Here is a 22,303-nt window from a genome sequence, read left to right on the forward strand (position 1 = left end):
AGTAGAAAACACTTTGCTAGACGTTTGGAAGACACGATGTAGGCTAAGCACGGAAATGAGCATGAACAAACCTCTAACATCCAAGTTGCCACCATCCTCCGCATAAAAGGCTGAATATCTTTCTGAACGCATTTAAAATATGAACACTGGGGAAGAAACCTCTCTTCGATGGTCAACAAGCTCTGTAGTACCCTGTCATCATATAGAAGATTCGGGTCAGGACGGGCTCTTATAATGGTGTCCATCTCGAGACAAAGCAGTTCCATGATTGTTACAGTCCTTTTCGATCTCAAATATGCCTACAAACAGTCAAATATAATGGTTGCGAAATGTCAAAAAGAGCAGAAAGGACTTCTCGGGCACACAAAAACAGTGTACAGGGCTGTCCCGGTTAGTCCTGCTCCTTTTGCAAACTTCCCCGTCTCGTTCTCTGCTCTGCTCTGCTCCTCTCGCTGCAACATTTGAGCTCTGCATGTAAGGCTGTGACGCAAGCTTTACAAAGCAGTTCTTATTATTGGCCAGACGGAACCTACAAGTTCTTCCTCTCCGTTTCCACCCCTCTTGCTCTGGTTATCAATAGCCCGAACAAGATGGAGAAGAATTACTGTAGCTATTGGCTGATATATTTATGGATCATGCAAGACTGTTCATCCTTAGCCAACCCACCCATTATGCTTATCTAGCCTATTTTAAAGACGTTGGGTAAACACAAACATAAAGACACTGCACCTAACGCAACATTCAGTTTATAGCCTGTTTGATACCTCAAAGTGTAAAAAAGTTTTTTTTTTGCTTTTTAATTATATTATTTCATATCAAATAATATGCATATCCTTGATCATAAGTAGGTGTGCCAGGCTAACATTTGTTTAAATTAAACCAACAAATGGTCAAACCCCGTTCTTTTTTGCTGTAAGTACACTAAAACGCCACCTCGACATCACAAAGTCGAAACAGAGCAGCAGTTACATGAAGCTGTAACGCCTGTGGTCAACGAGCTTTCTAGGAAATGCAGAGAAAGCATGAAGCAACGCTCCCTCGTCAGAGATAGAAGCTGAATGATAGTTATTCTCGACCTGCCCCAGTTTATATAAAGCATATATCGTATCTATTTAGCATCAAAAAGCCAAGCCTCAAAAAGAGATGTGGGCGTTCCAAATGTGTGATCTGCTATTTAGGTGAAATGCATCACTCACAAACTCATTCAGAAAGTCAAAACAAAGCAGTTTAACATTTCGTATAATAAGGAAATCAGAATTAAATAATATGTCTTCAAAGACTTTCTAGAGAACGTGAGTTATTGATCAAGCTGCATCTCGAGGTTCTCCAGCCTGTTACAGTGATTCTGAAGAACTGAACAGACCGCAGCTACTTTGCAACAGTTGCTTCGTTTCAACACTTTTAAATGTGATAGGAAATGTCTCTTTAAAACATTTTTTCTCTCTCTCTCTCTCTCTGTAGACTGTTTCCTCCCCTCTCCTATTCGTTTTGAATAGCCAATAGTTCTTCTGCGCGCGCCTGAGGCTTTCGGATTGTTACTGGGCAGACTTTGTCAGCGCAAGTTCACCTTCTAAAGATCTACCTCTCAAGAACCTAATCTATTTTGCCGATCACCTGATAAACTTTGCTACTTTTTAGAGTGTGCTGCATGCAGATGTCATAAATAAATTTATACAAATATAGCAGAGCGAAAGCAATATCTGCGACCCTCAGAGTGATGCTTTGAGAAACTCAAATAGCCTACATTTTAATATCCGTATCCTGTAATATAAAAATGATAGAGATTATAAAATGATCATAATTTATGCTAAAAGGGAAAAAAAAGCAAAAAAAAAAAAAAAAGAAATGGTTAAAGACATAAGATTTTCAAAGTTAGTCTGCTCATTAGTCTATATAATTACTTATGATATAGCCTAGTACTTAACCCTTATGAATCTAAATTAACAGAGCGTGCAAAGATGATTTCTTTTAGCGACAGCATGAAATTTAGGGATAAATAAGCAATTCCAATAACTCAATCGCTGAAACATTTAGTAATTTCATTTCCTTATAAAAAAATGCGCGTTATGTAAACTGCAGTGTTTCCCACACGCAGCCGACACGTGAAACTACGGCAATGCAGGGCATCATGAGTGAGTTTCATACATCTAAATGCCGCCTTAATGGGCATAACAATGGGCACTATACGAGTCATAATAACATCAATGATGCAGCCTTTGTCATTTTAACGATATAAAGCTTTCCTTTTCTGGCGCATTGAAACTCTTGTGGGTGGTTATCATTCAAATGCTCTTTTTAAATAAAACAATAACTAATAAATTGCCCAAATATTTATTATTATAACGTCTTTTAACGTGTCTGTTTAAACAAACGTCACATTGTTTTATAAGATTTTTTTATAACATAGAATACACATCTATAAAAAAATTTAAACATCACTCTATGTCAGCAATGTTTTGAATTTCCATTTATTCAGTGACGTCAAACTCTCATCTGATTATAATTTCCTTTGAGCTAATTTTAAGACATTCAAGAAGCCAAACATTTTTATATGTATTTTTTTCTACGCAGTCAACATTAATATGAGCATCTTTAAATTCAGTATAACTTCGTCTGGATATAGCCTATCTTTCACAGTAAGCAAACAATCTTAAGCAATTTGCTTAGCCTATATGATATATGGCAGGTCAAAAAAAGACACACCAGGACATCACATATCCGCTCTCAAATAAATATAAAAAGGTTCTGATTCAAATGTCTGTTTGTGGCTCACACCTCTATATTCTAACCTGACCATACTGTTTTTTCGCGGAATAATGACGTCACACAAGCGCTCTTACTGGGTTAGCAGCTCGAGCTATTTCCCGGATGCCTGCAATTAACGCGATATCCGTGAAGACACACCCAAAGAAAGTTAGCCAGACCCTCTACATATCACAGCTGATTTTACATTTAAGTTTTTCACACATTACCCTTTATGTTTTCTTCCATGGAAACTCAAAGAGCTTAAGGTTTTGATTTCCATAATTAAGTCTTTCTGTGTGGTCTTCACAGTAAGACAAAGCAAACTCGAAAACAATGAGAGTTATAGTCCTCATAAATTCAAGGTGTAATTATAATCTTATTTATCCCTCATCATAAATATAAACATATAATTCATTTATACACATGGACAGAGCATCACAGTTATATGAAACAATCATCCCAATACAATCTGGAGACAAATATTTGCTCATTTACAATGTTCTCTTCACTTAAGCTCAGTTATGCATTACAGCAATAACATACAGCACTGAACAAACACTTCCTTGATGTGAAACCATTGCTGCTAAAAAGCCACAAATAATTATTATTACTAAATACTAAATTATTCTGGATTACTATAAATATATTTTCAAGAAGAATGTGTCTGCAAAACCAAATAAATTGTTAAAAGAAATAATGTAGAGGCATACATCTAAATTATTAAAACTTTCTCTCTCTCTCTCTCTCTCTCTCTCTCTCTCTCTCTCTATATATATATATATATATATATATATATATAAATATATATATCAAAAGGAAGATCTTTTTAAACATGTTTAAATATAAATTTGTAAAACAATTTTTGTGCTAGCTAATATTACAAATATAATTTTACACCTCTGTATTTTACTATTTTATTTACAAAAATATTCTCCACCTTCAGTTAATTCAGTTTAATTTAATTTCAGTATTTTTTTTTACTTACAATTTAAAAATGTAATTATTTTTATATTATTGTTTAATTCTGCATAATTGAGCAACTTAACAAGAGAGAGAGAGATAAAAACATTTTTTAAGGTTCATCATCATCAGTCACAATTTTGTAAATTATTAAATTACTACAAATATGATCACATTTCTTAGTTCTCTGAACAAAGCACATTTATTTTATGGAGAATCATGTATTTTTGAATAAACAGGTGATGACTCAACAGGCTTGTATTTTTATAAACTACAAGCTTTTTAAATAAAAAACAATCAAGCAGGAAATGTCTTTACCATAACAACAAAAATAAAAATTAAATTCCTAGTCAAAAGGCATATAAAGAGAATAACAAAATGACAGATTTCTCACAGTTATAATGTTGTGGTTGAGCAACTGCAGATGTCCTTATTGAATGAAAACAAGAGCACTTAGCCATCCATCACAAAAATATTTGATATGCTTCATTAATTGACAGTTTACAATTATTGTAAGTTGCAACTACTGGTTGAAGCTAATATATATATTAGATTCAATCAAATATTAATTAAAATTGAAACTATTATTTATTTTATAGTTTGAAAAGTTTGTGGAGAAAATGCATAAAGAGATATGTGTAAATATTTAAAACAGTTTTATGATGATTCTCAATTAGTTCCTCTACATGACTTTTTATTATTAATTTGCTTACCTTTACAAGCCTTAAATGACCTGATGTGTTAATTGTTTTATACATTCACTGGGATGCGACAGCCTCACAAATTCTTTCAAATGCACTTTTATCTCATTTAAAAAAGACAAACGAGATGAACAAAGTCTTACTGTTGACTGAATTTCTTTGTTTAGTCAAATAAAGGTAAGAAGTGTCCAAAAGATAACAGCAGTTTGAGAGATGTAGAGGAATTGAGCATTGTTGACATACTGATAGGGACGTTGTCACACTGCTTCTCAATTTGATCTTATTTAGCACAAACCCACAACAGGTGCATCAGACCTTAGGAAATAACTGTATAGAGCAGCAGTCACAAAATAGCTTCAGGCATATCTCCTATTAGAAAAAAGAAAGTCTTTATTTGGTTCACTCACAAAAATTACTGGAGGAATATATTTTAATTTGACCTCTTTATCATTTTGGACATCTAAAGCTAAATGTGATGACAGACATTTTCTTCAGACATAGTCTGTCTAGTCTAAATTGACAATGTAGATCCCTGTCAAAAGCCCCCTGCCAGCACATGACCAACATTACAGCATTCATACTCCTGACCCCCGGACCCTCATATAAACATTAACCATCAACCATCAAAGTGGGGGCTCAACGTGCACAAAGACCATTCTTCCCATAAGTGCATGCAAATATTGTTGTGTCCAAGATACCTCGTGTAGGTACTGTTTTTTCTGTGTAACACACCAGCACATTTTATGTTGGACTGCAGAGTTAACTGCTGTCTTCCTCTCATATCACAAGCCTTTGAGTTTGTCACTCATGCAACAGCTGCTGGCTGATACTTTACCATTCCAGTGCCCATTTTTTCCCTCTCCCTCCAAGCAAAGAACCCACACAGAGAAACAAAAGCCTTGTTGGAGAATGCAAGGACATTTCGGGGGCAGGTTATGTCCCTCAAGAATTCGTCAGCACAAAAAATGCCATCCCGACTTTGCATGGCTGACTCTTCCATTACTGGGAAAACATCCTGAGAAGTTCCACCTGGGAGCTAAGCATACTTCAGCTTTGTCAACAATGTAGCAGTCGAGATCAAACATGCTTGGAGCAGAAACACTGCCTTTTCTCTCCTCTATCTTGAAACCAACTTGAAACTATATTAACGTTTGTGTTTTGCACAGAATCTTGTTGCTTTTTCTATCAGCTGAAAACCAGCTGCAGCAAGACTTTTTACTGCACTTATCCAAATGCAAGCTTTGCAGTTCTGTTTTAATTGTGTAGGTTCCTGTCATGTTCTCCAGTAATCCCACACTCACACCTGCAGTGTACACACAGGGTATGGCATCTTGAGGTGGGCTGCACCTTGGTTGCCCTAGTCACCTAGTTGTGTTTTTGGAGTACCTGTGGGTCTCTATAGCAAAATCAGGTGGGGTTAAACCATAGATGTGAGACAGATCATCTGCAAATTCTCACATTCCGCATACTTCAGGTGTCACCTCATTTAGGTTTTTTAGTAATAGTCCTAATCATACATAGCCTAAAAACACTTCTGAAGTTATATTTACTGAATGAGATGGATAGAGTAAGTTAACAATAAATGAATACGTTATAAAGTTAAAATGCCTTAAAAATGTTAAACATTCACCAAAAATTACAGTTCTGTCATCATAATGTCCTTCCAAACCTAAAAAAAAAATAATTCTGAAGACTTTGCTGTTAGCTCTTCTCCATTCAATGGCATTGAATTGGGGACTGAACATTTTAAGTTTGAATATGACAAGAGCCTCATAAAAGTGGTCGATGCCTCTAATGCGGTATATACCAAGTGTTCTGGAGTTTTCTGATAGCTTTGTGTAAGAAGCAGAACATAATATATGCTATCATTCACTTTATTCAAATTTTAAGGGAATTAATAAGAGAGGTAGCAATGCCAAATTGATGGTAACATAAAAGATCAATGTCAGAAGCTTTTGTATGACTTCAGAAGGCTTGTGATATAATGCACAAAGTATATGGACTAAAAGTGAAGAAGTGTTTTATGGGTGGAGAAAAAGAAATTTGGAGTGACATGAGGAGTGAGTAAATGGATTTTCTTTTTTTGGGTGAAATACTGCTTTAATACCAATAAATGATATTAAAGGTTCAATGGTAGGTCCCCAATTCAGGCCCTAGCCCTCCAGCAAAGGGTATTACAAATCAAATAGCCCTCCATCACGATTACCCTACCCCACATGAATTTACAGTATAGCCACACGCTAGTATAGCCGTCAGGCTGCAATAATATGATCCTTTTGGCAAATTCTATTGTCGGGTGTAATTTACAATCCGTATCTTTCAAGTTCCTCCTGCCCTGTTGCTGGCGTCAAACCCCGGGAGCCAACGTGTGTGTGTTTGCAACATGTGTCGCTTGCTATCTCGCTCACTGAAGCACACAAAGGTAAAGGGAAGCTTAACATCCTGGGAAAATCTCAAACAGAGTGAAATTACCTTGATCCAAAGATTCCTGCCGCATACCAGCTCGATGAACCCATAACACACCACAGTAGAACAGCTGAGAGAGATAAAGGGCAGTACAGAGCTCAACATAGTAAAATAAAAGAATGAAATACCGAAATAAATGCAAAGATGACAGTAAACAGGTTTTTGAGTGCTGTAAAATCATATTCTAGACCAGATACCCCAATACGGAAGCCATAAAGAGAATTGATCAACATGGCACATCAATAGTGATCTAGCTGCACCTCCCCACAGGAAAGACCCATGATTCTGTTTGGGTTTATTTAAGAAGGGTGGAGGTTGTTTTGGCTGTGATGCTATTGTGTGAACTTAATACTGGGGATACATTTTCAGGGATTTGTGGAATTGCAGCTTTTAAATGTCAGACACAATAATGTTGGATGTTGCATTCTTTTAGTTGGGTGAGTCTGAGGCTGAGTTCACACTGTGAGCCTTAAAGCTCAATTCCAACTTTCTATCTAGATGGATGTAAATGTCTCATGAATTCCGACATGATTGTTCACACTGCGCTCGCATTTCAAAACATCTGACCTGTATCAAATTCAGTACCACATATGGAAGTGGGACAAATTGGAATTGAAAAGATCAGATTCCATGTGGTTTGTTCTGTTCACACTTTCATGACAAAAACAGATCTGAGTCACATGTGAGCAAAACAAATAGGATTTGGGCCACATTTGCCTGCAGTGTGAATCTCCTGCCTGAATAGCCTGAATCTCCTGCTAACCTTGTTAACCTACAAGATTTATACATTTAATTTAAAATGCACTTAATAACAGATGATTGTGCACTGGCTTAGTGGTAAAAGAAACCCTGAAAACAATAATAATAATTAAAGCATTTATGACAATTCTTGACATTCTTTGAGTAACAGTGCGAACCAGGGAGTGTACAGCAAAGAAACGTTATTGAGAGCAAAATTATATTAAATTGATTATTGGTTAAAGAAAGACAGGGTATGTTTCCTTAAGTTGCCATGCAACTTGAGAAAACATTTCAAAGCTCTGAGTCACTACATTTGCTGCGGCTATTCACTTATTTGAATAATGCATTGATAAAATTGAATCTATTTAATCAGACCATGGCAGTCAAACATTCATGAGGAAACAGCCTGCATAGAAACATTTAAAAATGACAGTATTACTGATGCAGCGATTAACCGCAGTTTAAAACATCACGTTTTGTTGCAAACGGATGCTTCTGTATTGATACAGCAGCCAATTTCGTGACACGGTTTTGAAAAAGAAACAGAACAGAAAAGACCTTTTTAAATTTAAAAGTTAATGTTTTTTTTTTTTGTGCCTTTTAATTACTCTTGAATTAGAAACTGAATTATATTATTATTATTATTATTAATGAGTTTACAGTGTGGTGGTTTTGCTGTAGTAAACACTACTGTTATAAAAATATTTCTGTTTTATCTAAAATAGAATTCTTTTCAATCCTGTTCTGAATTTATATATTTTTTGAATGATAATAATAAGAAAAACAGGATTGATAAGTATAATTCAGAGGATGAGGAAATCAGTATGAGTCTGTTTTACCAGTGTTGAGATTATTTTAATGCACTCTACGTTTTTTAAATAAATACTGTAATAATAATAATTCAAAGTGTGAATTGTTTTTAGTCAGATAACATAAGTGAAGTGAAGTGAAGTGACATGTGGCCAAGTATTGTGACCCATACTCGGGAATTTGTGCTCTGCATTTAACCCCTCCCAGTGCACACACACAGTAGTGGGCAGCCATATTGCTGTGGCACCCGGGGAGCAATTCGGGGTTTGGTGCCTTGCTCAAGGGTCTCAGTCGTGGTATTGAGGGTGGAAGAGAGCGCTGGTTATTCACTCCCCCCACTGACAATTCCGGATCTGAGACTTGAACCTGCAACCTTCCGGTTACAAGTCTGACTCTCTAATGGTGCTTTTCCACTGCATGGTACAGCATGGTACAGTTTGGTATGGTTCACTTTTGGGGGTTTTTCCACGGGGTACAGTACCTGGTACCTGGTACTTTTTTTAGTACCATCTTTGGTTGAGATTCCAAGTGAACCGTACCATTACCAAAACGTGAGATGTAAACTCTGCTGATCACGGATTGGCCGGAGAGAATCTTCACTACCTGCGTCACTGAACTTGCGACACAAACACAACAGAACAGCTAGATTGAAATCAGCACTGCCAGCGAAGAAATCAAATGCAGCTGTTTTGAACGAGCACACCTTGGTTGTGAACGAACACAAAAATGGTTGTTTCGTTGTCTGTTGAGGAAGTACAGATGTTCCTCTCGTTGATAGCAGATACGCGGATCCAGCGAGAGCTTAATGAGGCAACACTGAATGAAAACGTTTTTTCACAAGCCGCGGCAGAGGTTGCGGTGCAACAATAATGACATGTGAATAATCCCGCCCATGCAAAACCATAACTAAACTGCAGTGGAAACACAAACCGAGCTGAGTCGAGTCTTATCACGCAGTGAAAAAACGCCATAGCATTAGTGCCCACCCCTCCCTCCATAAAAATATAAAGATCCCTCGCCGCCCTTTAAAGTTTTCCCAATCAAACAGGAAGAAAGAGAACAGGCACCTTTCTGTAGAATTATGTTAGCAAATTTGTCCCCCACACTTTATTCAGGCAGGTGTGTTTTAGAGGTTTCTAGATTTAAATCTACCTTTAAATTCACAGAGACAGTATTAATAGTCTTTGCATGACCTGCTGTTTTATTCATATCCAAAATGAGGAGATGTGAACATCAAGAGCACTGAACTCTCTCATGCAGTGCATGTTTCATTTATACTCGAAGCCAGAAGGTGCTCTTGTGCAGAAAGTCCAAAACAGACTCATAGAAGTAATAACTTATGACATGCAGGAAATCCCTAATATGGACAAAAGCATCCAGTGATTGTGTGGAAGTCCAAAATGCAGCAGCTAGAGTCCTTACGAGGTCAAGAAAATATGATCATATTACCCCAATTTTACAGTCTCTGCACTGGCTACCTATTAAGTTCCGTATCAGTTACAAATTATCATTACTTACCTATAAGGCCCTAAATGGTTTGGCTCCTGCGTACCTAACTAGCCTTCTACCACGCTACAATCCATCACGCTCCCTAAGGTCACAAAACGCTGGACTTTTGGTATTTCCTATGATAGCAAAGTCCACTAAAGGAGGTAGAGCTTTTTCACATTTGGCTCCCAAACTCTGGAATAGCCTTCCTGATAATGTTCAGGGTTCAGACACACTCTCTCTGTTTAAATCTAGATTAAAAACGCATCTCTTTCGCCAAGCATTCGAATAATGTATCTCTTAAATTGTGAGTGTAGTTGCATCTGATCAAATGCGCATTCTTATTCTTTAGCTTGGGTTAAACTAATTAATTTTACTTTGTTGGAACAGCAGCTATGCTAATCATGTCTCTATTTGTTTCTATGTTTTGCCGTAACTAGGATTTACACAAGCTCCAGTCTGGATCCAGAACACCTGAGAAGAGATGATGCTGACCCTCAGAGGACCCCAGATGATCCTAACCTTGAATCAACAAACAGAACTAACAAATATTGCTACAAGTGTGACTGCATCATATAATAATTATTAATTATGAATAATATTCATCGTCTGGCTGACTATGTCTTGTATTAATTTTTCTAAAATCCCTGTCATACGTGCACAAACTAACAGTCACCACATATAAGCTACTACTAAATATTGTAGAAACAATTTTCTGTAAAGTTGCTTTGTAACGATTTGTATTGTAAAAAGCGTTATACAAATAAACTTGAATTGAATTGAATTGAATGCGCTAAATTGCTAAGGGTGTCTGAATGTGAGCAATCGTCCTGGATAAGATCATCAGGTGAAAGGTCATCATGTGAATCTTATTATTTATGGCTAAATTATTATTCATGACAGTTGCATGAGTGAATTACCTGCGTGTGTCTCTACAAACAAAGCTGTGATTTTAGTTACTTCAAACATCGATTTTACCCCCATTATCGCTGATAAATATAATGTAGCTATCTATTCATCTTCTAGAATCTAAGTTATTTCATTAATAAAAGTCGCGGGGCAGCATTAACAAGTTTCTGTCGCTTGGGCTATACTTCTGAATGTTTCTGTGTGCGCGCAGTGCAATCTCCGCTCTCACAAACCAAATCAATAGACATGCTTTTATCAGATTATTAAAATAAATATGGATGGATGGATGGATGACAGTTGATTACAATGATAGTTCAGTTAATTTCCTTATTATTAACAATTTTCCTTGGGGAATAAATAAAAGTTAAGTTAATCACCTATTAGTTTGATATTAATAATAATACTTCATTAGCATTATTATTTATTATCCCTGTTATAATATTATTTATAAGTCAAAAACCAGCCAGATCTTTTTCACCATGTTTCCAATTTCTCTACTTCAGGTCCAAATGAATTGTAAAAGAATTTACAAACTAAAAACAATAAATACTTTTGTGATCTATTTCCATTTGTTATTTTCAAAAGGGAAAACCTGACATGGATGTTTACAGAACAGAGGACACCTTTTTTTAATTCTAATGAGAGAGATGTTTCAAAAGGCAGCAATAAATAACACTTTAAAATCTAAAGTGTTCATGTGATTTTATACATTAGTAATGTTGTGAAATGAATAAATGCATGATAATCGTGAAACCATAATATATATATATATATATATATATTATAATCGTGCCAACAAAATCTATAATCGGTGTATCCGACCATAGTGGCCAATTAGCTACATTTTAGAAATGTGGTGTGATGGATCGCCCTGCACTGAGCAGAAAATGAAAATGATAAAACAAACTGAGAGTGGGGCAAACTAGGTTTTCAAGTCATTTAGAGAAAGACAGTTTCTCTAGCTGAATGCACCTGTCTGTCAAGTGTGAAAAATGATCGGCTCTATCATAACCTCAACATCTTGCTGAGCTGCTTGACAAAATGCATGCGTTTGCAAGCAAGTAATGTATTCTTACATATTCTCCCATAATGGCGAATGGTGAGAATCTTCTGTTTTAAATAAGCACAACACGCAACACAGAAACATAACCGCACAACTGAAAGTCACTTTATCAGATCTGAGTGGTTCTATTCTGGCTTTTAACTGTATGTTGTGTTTGGAGTGATTCCAAGTCATTTCAGATATTTATCAAATCATACCTCTATTCAAAAGGGATTCGGTTCTGAATTTCCCTTTTCCGTTTCCTGAAAACATTCCGTGTTGCCGAAAGTAGACCTAGATGTAGAGTGTGTTCTGCATTGGATGTTTACACCTGCTTTAACTTCATGAAACTGACTCTTCATAAACTGAAACATTTCACAATAATTTTCACCTCAACCATCAGGCTCTACAGTGCAAAATACATAACATTTACAACTACAACAACAAAAACACCATTAAAGAAAATTTAATCAGAAAAATGATAATTTATAATGAAAATATTTTATATAATTAAAAACAGTCCCAAATATTTACTTGATTTCCATAAAGAAGTACATTCACGGTTTCAGAATATATTTGAGGAAATATTAAGGGTTTTGCTGGGGGGAAGTTCAATAAAACCCAGATTTGCTACAAAAACATATGTGTGTCCTTTCATCACTACCTGCATTGATGGTGTCATTATATTATACAAATAATGAACTTTCATTTCATTTACTAGGCTAAATATGCTTGGGATATACAGAACTTCAACAATCATGCATTATTGCATGGTAATGCAACAAAGAAGCACTTTCATTTTATAAATTTAACATAAACCTTAAGTTGCTGATTTGAGGTGACAATGCAACAACAGGGTTGAACAGATCTTACTTTATGCAAATTATAAGCAACATGATGTGTCAACTATCAATAGGTGTACAGACAGTGATCCGCCATCTGATAAAGTGGAAATGTCCATTAGCAACCAATTATATACAGTGTTACTTTGGAAATACATGTAATCGGTTACAGATTACAAGTTACCATATTTAAAATGTAATAAGTATTGTAACTATCTCAATTATTTCATTAAAGTAATGTAACTGATTACATTTGATTACTTTTCTAAATTTCTAACAAATGTTTTCAACTTTTTCGAACATTTAAACCAGGCAGGGTTAACCTTACAGTAGTATCCAATCAATATCCTTCATCACTTGAATTAATATTATAATAATTGAATTTTAAAGCACAGCCACCACAAAATCAGACGTAAGCACCTTTACTTTGCAAACGTTCTGAGGTTAAATGCGGATTTAAAATCATAACAAGAAATAGTGTAATAGCTATGATAATGTCAGGAAACACTGGCTTCTAGCAATGCCTTCTTAAAAAAAGAATACATAAACCCAAATAGGAAATAAAAGTGTTATCAAATATGTATGTGTCCTATTCTGTGTCCTTAACTCCAGAAACATTGGTGTCTCATATTTTAGAGCAGTCAATGCATTTTGGGAAAGAAATCAATTAAATCTCTGTGTGTCTTTGTGAAAATATTCAATTTTTTTTAAACATTTTTATTACCTTTATTTTGTAATTAGATTAGGTAACACTGTTACATGTAACTAGTTACTCCCCAACACTAATAATATAGCAACTTTAATGTAATACATCTTAAGTGCAACAAAACCATAAAGTTACTTTACAGAGCTAATATTATAAATGCTCATAGCCATAATCATTTTTTTAATTTCATATGTTTTTTATTAACCGTTTGGAGAGTTTCTACTGAACATTTACAATAATGTGTCAGTGAATGGTCATGCAACAAAAGAATCACCTTCTTATTCATTTTTTATATATTTTGATAGAATCATTCCTATCAATAGAATCATTCCTGTTGGTTTTCAAGTCAGACATTAGCATGCAAAGATCCTGAATGTTGAATTTAATTCTGCAACCACAAATCTTGATCCCTGTTTTTAATTTTCCATTTCGCTGCACGTGCAAGGACAGGACTCATTCTTAACTTTCTGCCCTCCTCCTGTCCACATTTAGGGTAGAGAAAGCCATTCATGATCCATTACCTCTGGAATTCCTCCACATAGTTGAGGAGCCAGTCCACATCACAGGCCGGCACTCACCTTTCAATCACTCCTCTGCCTTAATCACATTAGCTCATTCATAATCACATTGCAATTACTGACAGGAGTGTGACCCTTGCTTTCCGCACTCTCAATCTAATACATGTGTTTCACTGCAGACATAGGGATGCTTTGTGTGAGAGAAACAGGGGGACAAGGGGGGAAGAGGAAAGAAAACAACACTGACATGCTGTGTCATGTAAAGACTATAAAAAAGGGATGCAGCTTTTTTCCTGAATCATTCCGGAGAGGAGAGCACTATTTTTAGCAAGGCTGGGGAAGTATAAACAGCAGCCGTGGCTTGAAACAGACCTGGAATCTTCTCCCCAACAAGCTCTTCAGGGGTCCAAAGACCTTGTTTCTTACATCTTCCCTCTTCATTTCTCTCATTCTCTCTTTTTCTTCCTTTCCCCCCACCCCCTTCATATCTCTGTCTGTCTCTCCAGGAAGGTAATCTCCATTACCCTCCCTCCATGCTGATTCAGAATTCAGAACTGTCCACTTCAGTCTGGGGTGTGAATGCTAAGAAGCCATTCAATGAGGGAAGTGAAACTCTGCTGGGGATGTGGGATGAAAATGCCTTGCTCCCCCCGCTAATTTCTCTAGGCTCAACTTCCACTCTCTTGAGCTTCCCAGCATGTCAAGGGTCAACCCCCCTGACTTCCCCAAAGTTCTCCATGAGAATGCCAGAAAGAGAGAACGCACAACAAGCTTCTAATGAACTGCGGAGGAACCAATCTGGACCCCAGTGCTCAGCCATAAAAGATGGCTAGGAGAGACCAAAAGACCTTCAAAGTGACGGCTTCTTCCATGCTGCTTAGCTTGAGTGGTTCAGGAAGTTTGCTGACAGTGAATAGAAGCTGTTATGAACAGATGAGCCATGGAAAAGGGCAGTGATTGCAGTAAAGCTACCTCAAAATTCCTATGGAGGGCCTAGGAGCATGGGAATACATTACAGTCATGCCACCAAAGCCTGAATCAGTCGCCCTTAGTCAAGCCTTCATCTGCACAATAGTAGGATTGAGTCTGGGGTCCATAAACAAGGTCAGAGGGGGGTAATAGTTAGTTCTAGAAAATAACACGGTTCTTTAAACTCATGTCGCATGTTCCAGCAAAACTATCATCTAGGTAATGTTGTTGCATGTATCCATCAATGTCACTGTGAGAAACACAGACAAAAATGCACACAAAAAAACTGAACTTCAGTGTGCCTTATTGCATTCATATGCACTTGTAGGGATAGTTCAACCAAACATTTTAATTCTGTCATTCACACACCCTCATACTGATCCAAACCTTCTGCATGACTGATCACAATTCAAAATGGGGTCCAAAAAGTTCACTGGATCCAATTGACTAGCATTGTGCAGACAAAACATTTTAACTGTCTTCTTCAGTGTTTTGCAGGAGAAAGTCATACAGCTATGGAGTGACATGAGGGTGAACAAATGATGGAAGAATTTTCATCTTTGTCTAAACTATCCATCTAAGGACTCAAACAAACCAAGTGTAAACCTCATACTAGGATGTGCTCATAAGGGCAGTGTTGCAGTTAGCATGTAAACCATCTTCACTGCCAAGCCGTAATATACCCAGTAACACCTTTAACACAAGCAGGATGTTGTCGCCGTCTCTCAGGGTGTGAAGTCAACCATTTCCTGTGTCTATGAATGGTCGCCATCATTGGAATTGTCATGCTGTGGCTGCTGCCCTCCCCTCCACCATTTACTGAAGAGTCATATAAAGTTCAGCATCTCTTTTCCCCTCCCTTCTTCTATCTTTAATAGACCCACACTTGCGTATACAGTATACACCATTCATTAAAACTTGTAGAGTGGAGCTTCATAACAGAAAGTGCAGACATATGAGTGGCCCTCAGCTTGACCACAAAACACAAAATTCCAAATTCACCTCAACAGCGACAATGTTGTGTTTTGGACCCCACTGACTTTCATTGTATGGACATAAATGACTCTTCAAAGTATCTTTGACATGAGGTTGAATAAAAGATGACAGAATTTTTATTTGTTTTCATTTGTCATGTCACTGAATTCTCTCTCTTCCCACTTCAAGAACGTGAGTGACTAGTTCAAACCGTGATGCCAGGCATGGTGGGCCAGGGGAGTGTGAATCAGTAGTGTACCAACAGGTTTGGCTTCCACACCCGGTAGGAAAATAAATACTCCATAATAACTGCTTATTATAACATGAAACGTGGGTATGACTGAAAGTGTGAATTCCATAGGAAATCCATAACAAGCAAATACATGTTCTCTCATCAGCCGTGACATTTCAAACACACGGGGGAGAGATTAACTACATATTTACAGTAGGTCAGTGACCGCAATAAAAGATGGCAGAGTAAAAATGTCACTCCGAGCAAATTAACAGAGTGTCATCTTCCTTGCAGGCCTGTGCCTGATAATACTGAATATATAATTTAAAAGTATTCAATCAATGGGAAATTCTAAGACAGAAGTGTTCATCTTTCTTTTAGGAAAGAAGAAAAGGCTTGATAGCCCCCCCCCCCCCCCAGCCGACCCACTCACTGCTCTCAGACTCTGTCCTGGGCCCTGCAGTCTGCTGTGATATAGATTAGGTTTCAGCTCTGAACTTGCACTAGTGTTGCCAGAATGACAGGGGTGGAAATTTCGAGGGAAAAGAAAGGACAAGAGGTATAAAAAAAAAAAAAAAAGGAACAGGAAGAAAGGGGTGTTTTAAATGAATGCTGAGTAGAGGAGTTTGGTTATTATTGGAAAAAATCTAAGAGGTCATTCATGAGCCTGAGCCAAACTATGAGGAAACTGCTCTCGTGTCTCAAACAGTTGGGGGATCTGGCCAAGTCCTGCTTCAGCTGTTGTTCCAGGCCTTGCATTTATCACAGAGGCATTTCCCCCAGAAATCGAGAGACTCTCAGAGGCCAGGCGATCAGTCGCATGTCCTCTCAACATCCAAACTGCATGAAAAGGGATGCTGTGTGGGGAATTCCACCATTTAAAGTGCCTAACAACAACCATAAAGCAAGACAAACAATCTGAGAACACCTTTGCACCAAATCTACATCCTAAAGCAGATCATGTGAAAACTTTAACTTTGGTGGAGCGCACCCTCAAGCTATTTCACATATTTTTCTTGCCCCGCCCTCTAAAAATTCCTCACCTTAAAAAAAATAAAAAACTTTCAGAGTGAGGGAGCTCTGTATTTGACATTTGAAGGATTAATGATTATAAGAACAAATAACGATTTTATTTCACCAAAACTTCTGCCATCTGTAAGTTTTATGGCCAGCCAAGGAGGAAATTGGGTCTTTGGGTTGTTTGGCCCAAGAATAATGAGCCACTGAAAATGATTGTTACAGATGACCCCTCAGCGTCCTCATATGGACCAAATCCAGCTGTACTCTGCAAGCTTCAAACAATCAGGGATAAATCAATTGGATGCTATGAGGAGGAGGAGGGAACCAGGCTGGGAGCAAGGTAATGACATCCGCTGTGCAATGGAATGGAGGTGCTGGGAACACTTTCCTGAACCTTGTCGGCTACAAGGGTTTAAGCTACCTCGGCTGCCTGCACACGATTATCAGGGGTGGTGCTTGGCCTCCTTTCAGCACATGAGACTTGAGGAGTATGTATGTTTTGTGCCGTATGAGGGGGGCTGGATGTTCCTCAGACAAAACAGCAGATAACATGATGGGAAGGAAGCAAGTCTCGTTTATCACATTCCAAGAGCAGTTATACTTATAGCATGCACAACAAAATCACATCTGTGGCACCAAAGGTGCATTTAAATATGATGCAAAGTTACAAACAATGCAGCAAAAACAAAAAATTCCTTGTCCTTATCATGTCGCATGGTTCAACCATGGTTGCTGTAAAAATAATAAAAAATATGATTATGACACACACATCACACAATAAAATGGGTTACATTCTCTTGATAAAGAACTCTGGAAAGCTTGTGCAAGGTGTCAGTTTGTACTGAAGTGTTGATGCAAATCAGCCCCCTGAGGTGCTCAGAATCAGATCAATACATACTTGAGAAATCATTAGCAAAAAGCTTGGCATGTACTTTCATTCCAAAGCTATATGACACACCTCTTGCGAATCTTCTAACTGAATGAGCATGCTGATTACGACATTCATGCTTTGGAAAATCTAGCAACCACCTAAAATAGGTTAAGCATAATTTAGACACAATTAGCATTGTGTACTTAATGGTAGCTGTACAAAAATGCTCTGCAAGTACTGTCCAACACTATTTATAGCTGCTATGATGTTCTGCTGGATGTCATAACATTTGTGACAACAGATGTTGCTGTATGAAAGTGAAAGCTCAGGGCCAGAGTTTTAAGCGACATCTGTGAGCCCTTCTGCTACATCATGCTAACACAGAGGCCCTTTGCCCTCGGACAGGAAGTGTGGGCAGCAGCCGCTGCATTGCCAGCATTCCTCACAGTAGCCTGAGTTATGATGTGCCACCATCATCTGCCGCGTCCCAACAGCTGCCAAAGACAGTTGTTGAGCAGTGGCATTAGAACAATTAAAATGGCCAGTAAGGCCCCCTTTTCTGAGAGTGTGTGTGCAATTTTTGGCAAACCAGTTTTGGCGTTTGATGTGATATATTTACCCACACAATAGCATTAATTAATAATGTGAAGATTAGGCAGTAGAAGAGCTCTGCATCTGCCAAATTCTTTTAAAGTGCAGTAGAAAAGACCTTGACCCTTTCCGGACTCATTTTTTCTATCCAGCAGGAACTGGGGACAGAAGGAAAAGAGAGAAGGGCCTGGATTAAGTCATGAGCAGCAAACAACATAGGTTGGATTTTTAACGGGTGAGATAACATCCCCTTTCCTCAGTGGCTGAGAGACTCATCCTTGGTCGGACAGCCGAGTGTTCGGCATGCCAAACAGGACATCCATTACTGGGACAGTGTCATGCAGTCACACACACACACATTAGCACGTGCATGCACACATTAAAGTTAACAGATCTGAATGCAAATAAACATGCAAACATTTACAGTAAAACCTCACAAATTCGCAATCGATGTGCAATTCAAGTTGCATGCAGACATACTGTACAGCCATCAGTCAAATCTACAACACATGCACACCTGAACAGTCAGCACAAAGGGATAAGCAAGCAGAGTGTGTCTGAGCATGTGTGCGGTTAAGTAGCATGGGAGGGCCACAGGTTACATAACTGTGCTACAGCAGGGCCCCCTTGTTCTCTTCCATATGGGGGCTCCAAAGGTTTTGCGAGACCCTAGTGTGGAAGGAGCTTGCACAAGCGCTCATTACAGCTCTGGGAGAGACTATACATTTGATGTAAAACCAGATGGCAGATTTGTAGTCAGGTTCAGGCCTTTGAAAGGCACAAAACTCATAATGTGCTTCCAAAACCAGTTTAGAAGTAGGCCAGGTTGGTGCTCAAATTGATAAATGGAGGTGCTCGTTAACACCACACGATGAACCAGGCTAAAACGCTCCCTCCCTGCTGATGTAGGAACTAACCTTGACTCTCTGACAGAGGAAAGAGGGGTAAAGAGGATACAACACTTGAGATGGTGCACAGATGGAGATATTCTCTGCTTACATTCTCAACACTATAAGGAACTCCAAGGCAAGGAGAAAGAGAAAGTGAGACAGAAAAGAAGAAGAAAAAACGACCTCAGTGTGTTGTGGGAATTTTTCTCCCTTCCTAAAATATTTCCTGCATGTCTTCAGCCAGCCCACCCCCCCCCCCACCCCCCCACACACACACAATTCTTTTCCTCCGCAGACTGCCTTTCACTTTGGGGGGCCCTCAGACCCCCTCAGCCGAGCAGGGAGCTTTCAGGGTACCCTGATGGATGCTAATGGGGGACTCTTTCAGATCATTTTACAGGGTCGGGCTTTGATCTGCCGGCTGGCTTGCTCTCCACAGGCTGGATATCCAGAGAACATGCAAATCCCCCTCCCCTCCACACACACACAAAAACACCTGTGAAAAAACTCCAAGAGCATGAGGGAAGAAAAGAAGAGCTGGCAAAAGAAAGAAGAAAGTTCATAGACGTGAAAAAAATGAAATAAGAAGGAAAATCAAATAAGACAAAGGAAAGAGAGGAGGGAGAGTATGTCAAAAAGGCAGGGACTGAGAAATAAAGAGAAAGAGTGAAAGAGAGACGCTTTAGGGGGGAGGGTGGTGGTCAGAGCCTGAGGCGGATGTGTCTGCGCTGTTGAGAATTAGGAAGGAAGAACTGGAAAAGAAAGTCCGGTGAGGGAACCTCGTCAGTAGCACGCAGCAGCCACACTTTGAATGGTGGTTAAGTGTGGGGACAGCTGGAGGCAGTTGATTGGCTAAGAGGCTATGGAACTTGTGCTTCCTGTGGCCAGCTGCTATACCCATGGCCCCAAGTGACAAGGGTTATAATTGATTACTATCTGGCAGTTCAGCAGAGTGTATAGAGTGCACAGAGCCGCTGAAGTACAGTACAGCTGGCTACACAGTAAAATGAAAGAGTAGTTTTTTTCCTTGCTCTCTCTCAACTTTTCTCCTTTAGGCCACTGCTGGCATGGCAAAGCATGTGGTCCAACATCGTCAAGCTTCCTACATTTGCCTTTTGTCTTGTCCTTTTTCTAAAGCCGAAGCTTCAGAAACCCATTCTACATCCATCTTCAGATAAAATCGGACTGCATGTGAAAGCAGACCCCAATAAGTACCTGACATCAAAGCTATACATTTAGGTGTATGAATTGCTTGCAGACGTTGCACACCAAACTAGAGCCATTCCCCTGCGAGACCTTCATGTGAGCTCCACTCTGTGAGCTCCATATTGCGAGGAAAGACATAAAGGGCTCTTGTGCGCCAGTGCCCGGCTCAAAACCTAATTCACTTTATTAGTTTCATTGCTTTATTAGATTCCATGCAAAGGAGAAGAGGGAGAAGAAATTATGTAAGTTTCTGAAATAAGAAGGATATTTTTGTAGCCTTTAGGAAACAGAAAGCTGAGTCTGATCAAAGCCTCCTGGAAGACTGGTGTCGGTTTGAGCTGCCATGCTTTGAAAAGGGAAGATAAGTTCTTTCTATGGCTCTCAACCTTTCTTCCTCCTCCTACCCTCCCCTTTTACGTTTCTGTCTATGATGTCATGTTTTAGAGTTCTTTAAAGGAAGGAAGGATGAAGGCTTCTCTCTTCATCACCTCTTTGTACTAATGGAAAGCCCTCCTCAGGACACATCCTCCCCTATGGCCTCGCGGAATCCTGGGGGCAGGAAATCGCTCTGGCCAGATGAAAAAGAGGAAGTGTGAGAGGAGAATCCTTGCTGGATCTGATCCACTCCGATGGAGCCTTGTCACTGTAGTGAAGACTGAATGGAGATGGGGGATGAACTCTGGAGCCAGTCCATTAAATGCAGCAAGACTGTCACCCGATTTGTTGCAGATATACTTGTTTTTTTTTTGTTTTTTTTTGTTTTTTGTGCACTGAGCTTAGGTGATTTCTTTGGTTCTAGCCTTATTAACAGAAACAGAATGAGAAATTCAACTACGCATACAACTAAAAGGTGCATTTAGTGTCACTCTCTGTGTTTCTGTGTGACTACGGGTGACAGGATGGAGGCTGTTCACCTCAGTGGAAGTTCTGAGTCATCCTTTCAAAGTGTGCAATGAGTACAGCAGTTAAGTACAACACAGGAAAAAAAAGCCAAACCTGTTGCAGTGGCAATTAACAGTGTCAAGGCTTTCAAAAGAATGGTGGAAATTTAAGCTTTGATTTAAGTTACAAATTTGCATTGCAGTGCGTTGGGAGACAAAGTTCAAAGTTCATCTTTCTGGGAAATAATTATATTTTAGATTTTTTTTTACAATACTTGAATACTAAAAAATGTAAATTAAATTATGTATAATATAAATGTATAAACAAATACCACATGTATATGGCTTTCAGCCAATCAGGTAGAACTATTGGGCCTAATGAATATCAAGGACACCAAATAACTAATATTCTTGAGCCAAACCAAGCCATATTTATACATCTTAGAGCAAGAGTAAATAGGGAAAGAAAAGGAAAAATCATCCTTGTCATCATTTGATTTGTTGTTTAGTACAGTGTGAACGGGCTGGGGAAAAGGCCTTTCCTGGAAGAAAGAAGGGAGATGTAGCGAAAAGAGTCTCATGATGACTACAGCATAAGCAGAAGCATCAAGATAGGCTTCACCTCGGCTTTGGGCCCAGACCCCCAGATGTGTGTCATCCTCTGGCTCCAACTGCAGCTGAAGGTAATTTTGCTGGAGAGGAACTCGAGGGGGCGGGGGGGGCACCCCACTAAAGCTGAG

At 38.6% G+C, this 22,303-nt stretch overlaps 1 protein-coding gene across 2 annotated transcripts in view; it reads right to left on the bottom strand.

Moving 5' to 3' along the window:
* Positions 1 to 22,303, bottom strand: part of LOC132133670 (G1/S-specific cyclin-D2-like) — a 136,164-nt gene that overhangs the window by 13,302 nt on the left and 100,559 nt on the right. The window contains exon 1 of one of the 2 annotated variants that reach the window (XM_059546572.1): positions 72 to 551. The exons of the other annotated variant lie outside the window; for it this stretch is intronic. Within the exon in view, the coding sequence (XP_059402555.1) occupies positions 72 to 266 (195 nt within the window). The 5' untranslated portion in view covers positions 267 to 551. Of the gene's footprint in view, positions 1 to 71; positions 552 to 22,303 lie in introns of those variants that run through there. 2 annotated transcript variants of the gene reach the window in all.

Source organism: Carassius carassius, chromosome 50 (genome assembly GCF_963082965.1).
Source record: "Carassius carassius chromosome 50, fCarCar2.1, whole genome shotgun sequence".
In the NCBI taxonomy this organism is placed as follows: Eukaryota; Metazoa; Chordata; class Actinopteri; order Cypriniformes; family Cyprinidae; genus Carassius; species Carassius carassius.